Source organism: Furipterus horrens, unplaced genomic scaffold (genome assembly GCF_987537825.1).
Source record: "Furipterus horrens unplaced genomic scaffold, mFurHor1.1.pri manual_scaffold_4, whole genome shotgun sequence".
NCBI lineage: Eukaryota > Metazoa > Chordata > Mammalia > Chiroptera > Furipteridae > Furipterus > Furipterus horrens.
Window position 1 is genome coordinate 14,378,443 of NW_028327174.1, and position 8,163 is coordinate 14,386,605.

The following is an 8,163-nucleotide window of genomic DNA, read 5'->3' on the forward strand; positions in this document are numbered from 1 at the left end:
TTTATTTGCCTTTAATTATCAGAGGTCTATTTTTACTGTGATTCACTCATTCATTTATTGATAAAACTTTTATGAAGTATCTCTTACTGTCATACACGTTGTCTAGTATTTTCACTTATATCAATGTATTAAAATCTCTAATATATTTTGTGAAGTAGGACTTTTACCCCAATTGACAGCTAAGGAGATCAGGCATAAGCAGACATGACTTGACCAAACCAGTAATGATGGAATTAGATTGAAACCTAAACCTTGGTAGCAGGCCCCTAGTTCTTTTGCTCTCCTGGCTGTGATCCGCCTGTCATTCATTCTGTTGAACATGCTGACTTTTGTTACTGTATCTTGGACAAAGCCTTTCTTGTCTACTTTGTGTATGGTTAATAACTTAGCATCAGATAAGTTTTTGTGGGTTAGAAAGAGAAAAGTAAATCTAAGAGTTCTTTCTATTACATCAGGATCTCTGTGAGAATGGGATGTGATGTGATCACATTTGATATTCAAAAAGTCGTCAAAATCTGGATGTCTGGGTTAATCATTTGATTCTGATCTAATAAACTCTTAAAAACACACCATGCCAACAAAGCTGGGGCAAAACTGAGAGCAGAACAGTCAACAGAGAGAAGAGCCAGGATATCCTAAACCCCAAACCTTGACCTTTCCGGGTAAGGAGCATAATCCAGGCATTAAGGAGGGGAGCACTGAAGGGACTATCAATCAAAAGAGAAATAAAAAAAAAAAAAAAGAAAAAACACTTAGAAGATACTAACTCCCCACCTTCTCTCTCTGTCAAGTTTGGTGCCAGCAGCCCTGAACTTGAATTTGCGTGATCACTTAAAAGCTCAAAGGAAGCGCAAGAAACAATCTTCGAATATCTGCTTTCTCATATGCAAAATGGAGATAAAAATGTCTAACTCAAAGATTTGTTTTAAGAATGACATTAGATAATATAGATCAAAGCCCTCTTTAGTAACCAATGTCAATGATGTTGAATAAATGGAAGATATTATTCATCAGTTACAAAAAGAAGCCAGAGACAACATTATGCAGACACTATGGGCTCAACTATCAAGAAGCCATATGGGATGAAAGATCAGGGAAATAGACCAAAATATTTAGGGTTTCCTATGTGTGCCAAAATACAAGTTGCTATTTTTCTTTCTTTGTATTTTTCTTTACAAGCTGTGTACAATTTGCTTATATTATTTTAATCAGAAAAAAAGATAAAGAGAACTAATCTCTTCCCCTAAGTGCATAACTGTGATACTTTCTTTATGTTTTAGAAGATGGAAGACAAAGGGTAAGTTCATGAATTAAAATGCCTGATTTTTTACTATCCAAGAAAAAAAGGGGGTCTCACCTAATTTGCACGTCATAGCAAAGATACAGTCACTACTTGAGTGTAAACATCTATAATTAGGAAAGAAGTTCAATTTCAGGTAACAAATGCTATGCTTTACCACAGGAATCTAACTATACTATTGACTCAGACTTGGCTAGTTTTTCTTACAGTGATTCTTTTGGTTACCAAATAATAACTACAGCCTTTGAGATATTGTCATAAAACTTCTTACAGAACATTGTTTGGGATCATAAGAACTCAGCATTCTTACTTCCTCTCTAGGTTTACTTACTTTTTGTTGTAAAAATGGATAGCCTTTCAATTGTCACTTTTGCTGAATTGTAAGGGAATTCTCTTAAAGACAAATCTCTAACTGGAGGAAAGCAGATTTCTTTAGAAAAGCTGAGAGGCAAGAAAGATTTTCTACATACAGACAGAAATGTGAATTTCTATATAGATGCTGACATTCCTCCTTTTATCAAGTTTCCTTCCTCTTAATTTTCCATCAAATGGGACATCGAGAAGGAAGTAACCAAATCCAAGAAAAGCATTTTCTGCTTACCCATGCAGTGTGGGCCCCAGTGGCCTGGACAGCACTCAGGCTGGAGGTAGTCTTTCCTACAGAGGTGGCGGCATCCAGGGAGAGATATCCGGTGAGAGAGTGATTTGATCTCAAAGATATACCTTGAATGGTAAAGAGAAACATAACCCATAATCAGAGCAATGCGCTAACTCTGGGCAGTGGAATTGCCCTAGGTTTTTTTAAAGGTCTTTACACTTGCCTATATTAAACACACACACACACACACACACACACACACATTGAACACAATAGATAGAAAAAGAAATAATAATCATGATTTGTCTTTAATTGTAAGAAATATATGAAAAAATCAGGGCACAATTAAAATAGGGGTGAAATATCTAAAATGACGTCAGAAGTGAAGTTAGATGAAAAAAATGATGTTAGGTTCTAGGCACATGCTACAAGAGGACTTCAAACTTGTCACTGGGTGTTCTAGCAGCCAACGCAAGAAGAAAAAAGTCGTGCATTATGTGGTACACAGAATCTGTGAATTTAACCAACTGCTCAGGATACCGTAGATGTAGAAATTTCTGTGAGAGGTGGTGTAATGTAGTGAGCAATGTCTGCCACAGTTTTCTTGGGGGAAATACAATGATGAGTTCCTTAGAACGGTTTTTGTACCATCTGAGGTACAATTCTGTAATAGTCATTTTATGGCTATTGTCTATTTACAGAGATCTCTGCATGGGTGACTTATTGCAGGATTTGACTCTAGTGTTTCTAGAGATTATTCTCCATGAATATTGTTTCTTTCAGCTGGCCTGTTACTAATAGTGTGCTGGTGAGTTCAAGGTGGTACTCCTAAACCAGTGCCTGTAATGTAGCTGATAAACCACAGAGCTACTGGCTCTATGGGAAGTCAGATTAAAGACAGAGTTGACAATTTCTCTGGAAGGTTGAGAATACTGACAGGGACTCCTCTCTATAATGATTGGAAAAAGGAGATTCAAGATTAGAAACAAATGTCCCCTCAAGAACCAACCTTGGGTTTGTTCCAGTACAAATAAGTGACAAATCAAAATCTTCAATTCTAAAACAGAGAACTAATCTTATTCTGTGTGTGTGAGTGTGTGTGTGTGTGTGTGTGTGTGTGTGTGTGTGTGCTTAGGGTAGAGTGGTGGGGTGGGACATAACCAAATACCAACTTTGGCCATGAAAAAAAGTAACCAGTACAAAATGTTCTCACTAAAGTCACCATGTAATTTTAACCTTGAACCTTAAGTCTTTTTGATGCACTTTCTAAAAGAATCTAGTGGCAAATGTGCACCCACTTTGGTAATTGAGTGGTCAACTGTCATATATGTTTACTAACTTTAGGCCAATTAGTGTTGGGAAACTTTTATTAAAAATGATGATTTGGGTTTAGGATATAGTGCAGTCACATTAAGCAAGCACAAATTTTAAATAGTGTAGTATAATAGTGTTAAAGTTTTATTTTGCACAAAGTAAGAAATCATACTAATTCTTCATCTCTGACTTAAAAATGAAACTCATTGAGAGCCCTGGCTGCTGTGGCTCAGTGGACTGAGTGTTGGCCTGTGAACCAAGTGTCGCCGGTTTGATTCCCAGTCAGGGCACATGACTAGGTTGCACGCCAGGTCCCCAGTTGGGGGCATGTGAGAGGCAACCACACAGTGATATTTCTCTCCTTCTATTTCTCCTTTTCCTTCTCTCTAAAAACAGATAAATAAAATAAAATAAAAATAAAATAAAAAAAAATGAAACTCATTGAGTACTGCTTAATTTTTAAATTAGGAGACTGAGTAAATAAAAAAATTGTACTTGCAGTTGAGCTACGTGGCTGCATCCATTAGGTGGTAAGTGGAACAGCTTGTCATATTTTGCCAAGATTAGCCTGGAATCCTGAAAGTTTCGAATCTTAAGAGGATTTCAGGAAGTCAGTGCTCATATAAAATGCAACAGAGCTGGAAGTTATTTGTCTCCCTTGTTTGGGTTCTGATTAGCATCAGGGTCTATAGCTAGTGAGGTGACTATCAGACCCAACAAGGCTTTTTAATGGGTTCTGCCTAGAACCCTTTTCCAGTAACACAAAACCCAGATTCTCAAACTAAAGAAGGGCAAAATGAAGGAAGAATGTTTATGTGCAAGGTAATGTAGTCAATTTTATATTACATTGTAAATCAATAATAATATATTTTTTACACTCGAGGTCATAGTTGTGAATTACCTAACTTTGGGCTCAATACAGTCTTAGAGAAAGAGAAAATCATGGAAATGTTTTGCAGTTTTTGAGACAGGAGGTTTCTATTTGGATTCGCAATCCCTTGAGTTTCAAAATTCGAGCACACCTATTTTCTCATAATGAGTACCTGCAATCGCGAACTCCTACGGAGCCATTGATAACCTTGGTGTAACCATCTGGGCAGTTAATTTCCAAGTTGAGTGAGCAGGATTGGCACTCAGTCCTAATGATGAGCACAGACTTCTTATCGCATCTGTTTGTCTGTAAAAACATAAAAAAAAAAAAAAAAAAAATCAAGTTCCATTAGCAGAGCCTGGCTTGGCCAATCTTCTCCATCGACTTTACATCAATGGAATGACAAGGATGGCAATGAGGTTGATTAGCCATGACTGGCAGGATGCTTTCAATCTTATCTGGAGAGAGAGTTGGGATCAACAAGCAATGTCTGCCATGGCTGTGCAAGAGGCTGCTTGTACCACCCTGATGGAGAGCCTGGAGTCCAGCAAGGTAACATAACCTCATTACATACGCTTCTCTAAATGGAGAAATAAACTGTAGAGTACTCTTCTCAAATGAAATTGTTAAGGCAGATCATTCAAGGTCAATTGGTCGTAGCTGACATGTCTCAAGGATGTCCTTTCAGCATTAATTCCACAGGAATTGGCTAGACTGGGTGCCAATGCCACGGAGAATACAGTTCCTGCTCCAAAGATGTTTGTAGTCCCTTGATTACAGTCCAGCTAGAATGTGGGCTCCATGTGGGCAACAATCTTTTTCTATTTTGTTCTCTGCTGCTTCGTCTGAAGCACCTAGAATAATGTCTGGCACATAGTAATGCTCGGTAATTATTTGTCAATTAAATAAATGCATTGTAGGAAATCAGAAATGACTAGTCACCAAAGGCTGTGGAGAACTGTTACAATGAATGAAGTAGCCACACTTTGGCCCTGTTTCAGGATCCCTCATTGTCCAAGCTGATGCTGATCCTCCCAAATGAATTTCCTCACCTTTTTCAAGTTCCCTTCACTTCCCCATCAAACTTAAGAAGGAGCAGCTTTGTACAACAAAGAGAGACTGAACTTGGGAGTCAGAAGGGCTAAGCTTGGAGTCAAGCTCAGTATATTGCTGAATGCACAATCTGGAATGAATTCCTTACTTTTTGCCCTCCTCTGTGATGGAATATATTGATAACCACTGCCCAGGACTGCCTGGCCCAGGACTGGAATATCATAGGCAGTAAATGCTAATTCCTCTACCACTTCTCTATTCCCATCTCTGTTTTGCTTGTTGCCCCTCCTGATAGAAACGTTCTTTCCCCAAACCTCATAAAACACCACCACATACACAAAACCACACTCATCTCTCTCTCTTTTCTCAAACGTTGGCCAGTAGAGCACATTTGCTGTCCTCCCTCTCCACCTAAAATCCACTACTCTTAATTTTTATTTTTTTTGTCATCCCATGGGACCAGCACTAGGTTAGGGGTCATGGGAACATTGTATCTACTTCTGTGTTCATTGAAATTGGTAAAGGCTGCACAAGAAGAAACTTTACGTTTACAGAGCAGTGCATGGTTATGCATACTTCCAAAGAAACATATTTGATTTTGACCATCCGAAAGACAGTAAGGCAGCCTTCATTTTAGAGAGGAGCAAACTGAGGTGAGGGGAGGTTCAGTGACCCACCCAAGACCACACTGTCAGTTAGTGGTCTGCTGATTCCTCGATTAGCCATTTCTCTTCCCTGCACACTGTATAGTGGTGGATAGAGAAACAAAATCTCTGTTTCTTTTTTTTTTTCCTGGCAGCTTTCATTTGGTCACTATGCACCAAAAGAACACTGGAATGATCTTTATGGCATAATAGCAAAACCACTATTAAATACAGTTTCAATTGATTTCCTTCACTGGTCATGAACCTCTCTATTTTTAAAGCAGAATTTTCTTTACATTAGGGTTTCCCATGTGGGTAAATACAAGGGGTGACATTACTTTGCTTTTTCTTTCTCAGTAGGCCAGAGTTAATAAGTTAATAAGTTAGTATTCTCTTCAAAAATCCCTTGACCATCATCAAACAAATCTTTTCAAATGGAATGGCTGGTTGTACTTCCCATCTGATCCATTCTGTAAGAGCATACTCAGCTTTAAGCACCAGTCCACACCTGATTTCTGCACTAAAGCAGGCACTCATGGTGATGGTGATGGCGATGGTGACGGTGAGGATGATAGTTACTGCTATTTGTGGAGCACTGTCAGGGGGGAAACTGAAGCTTAGAGAGACTAAGTAACTTGCTCAGGGTTGAACAACTAGTAAGCTGTGGAGCAGTCACTGATCCTCAGAAATATCTGTCACACAAATGAAACCACAGTTCAAACTCATCTCTAGCTAACCTCAGAGCCGGAGTGAGTAACCATTATGCCATTTTTTAATGTGTCTGTGAAAAATATCATTAGACTATAGCCAACTAAAGTGAAATTGGTGTTGATAAAAATTTGCCTGGTACAGACTCAGAATCATGTTTATTGTTCATAGAGCAGAAATCATATCTTGGGAAATGAATTTTTAAAAAAATCACTTGGATTGACTCCCTACCCCCCCCACCCCATTCTTTAGGCTGGCCTTGTTGCAGATCTGACACTGAACGTGCTCTATGACGACAACTCATGAGAGCTAGCTTGAGAAGCTGGTGTGCCAGTGTAAAGTGCCCTGGGTGCTTTTACTACAATTCGGGAAGGTAGAAGGGGGAATACCTAATGCATTTTGTAATGCTGTATTTCTCAGCCAGCTATCCCCCAACCTGGAATTCCCCAGAACATCTCTCCACAGCCGTTGTTATGTTCTACACTCAGAATGGTGCAATAGGAAGTGATGAGACTATTAAAACAAACAAACATACAAAACCCAGGATACCCAAATCCACCATGGAATGAGGAATGTGAGCGCTAAAATCAGAGATCCCAACAATAGCATTTTAGCACAGAAAATACCAACTGGTTTAGCACACCTTCAGAAAGATGGTGCATCTCCACAGGCTTTCTCTTTACTTTATGGAGCCCAGATTATACTCTCTATCTGTGACAACATAAGGGAGCAAAAGCTTTTGAACACATCCTGAAAATTAACAAATTAAAAAAAGCTGAAGTCTCATCTTACCTGCTGTGTTGTTTCCGGTGGGGAGCAGAAATTTTGTACAACCAATCCAAGAAAAAAAAGTATTAAATTTTGTAGCATAGTGAGAAAATATTTGCTCCTTCTCTGTGCCAAGCACCTGTCAGAACCCTATTTTAACTTGGACTGATGAAGTCCCAGTGAATTCTTTCTCATTTCAGTGTCTGTTTTTAAATACTTCCCTCTCCTTTCCCTGAGCCAGATGATATGTGGAAGCCTCCTTTACACCGGAAAAATGGAAAATCCAGGAGTTGTAGTGGTTTTGGCCACTCTCAACTGTATATATGCCCTGGCTAAATGACAGGATATCCTGAAGGGGCTGGGGCAGGAACACGATCCTGAGTTTTTGTGCCTTGTGAAACTCCTGAGAACAAGGTCCTGCCTCCCACCGCTCTGCCCATTCTGCCTCTGGTCCTGTCTGCTCCTGGACCCAGAGACCCGCCAACATTCCCACAACCGCACCGTGGAAAACTGCAGCCCTCTCTGTATGAATCCAAGCTTGTTGTCTGGCAGTATTTGTGGGCGTGTCCATAAATGGGTACAATCCCCTGGAGGGAATGTTGCAGAAGTCCCAGTCCTTGGCCTTGACTTTGAAGACTAATGGTTGCCTCACTTAGTGTGGTTAGCAAACTACTGCAAAGAAATGTGTCTTTGCAGATGCCGACAGTGGGTTTTCAACTTGTCCTTTCTCATCTTCCATGTCACTTCAGGAGCCAATGACTAAGCCTACAGGTCTCAACTTGCAAGGACCCCTCTTCAAAGATCTAATGCCACCTCTTCTGGGAATCCTTCTTGCCCTGCCCCTCTAATAGCATCTTGGGGACCCTCTTAGCATTATGCACACAATGGTATGAAAGCCTAGTCACAT

General features: G+C 39.6%; 1 protein-coding gene across 1 annotated transcript in view; it reads right to left on the minus strand.

Annotated features, from left to right (window-relative positions):
• Positions 1–7,527, minus strand: part of STAB2 (stabilin 2) — a 125,839-nt gene extending 118,312 nt beyond the window's left edge. Inside the window, exons 1-3 of the mRNA XM_090272601.1 lie at positions 7,281–7,527; positions 4,256–4,389; positions 1,902–2,023 (exon numbers count right to left, since the gene is read on the minus strand). Of these exons, the coding sequence (XP_090128727.1) occupies positions 1,902–2,023; positions 4,256–4,389; positions 7,281–7,358 (334 nt within the window). The 5' untranslated portion in view covers positions 7,359–7,527. The remainder of the gene's footprint in view (positions 1–1,901; positions 2,024–4,255; positions 4,390–7,280) is intronic.
• Between the last annotated feature and the right edge of the window lie 636 nt (positions 7,528–8,163).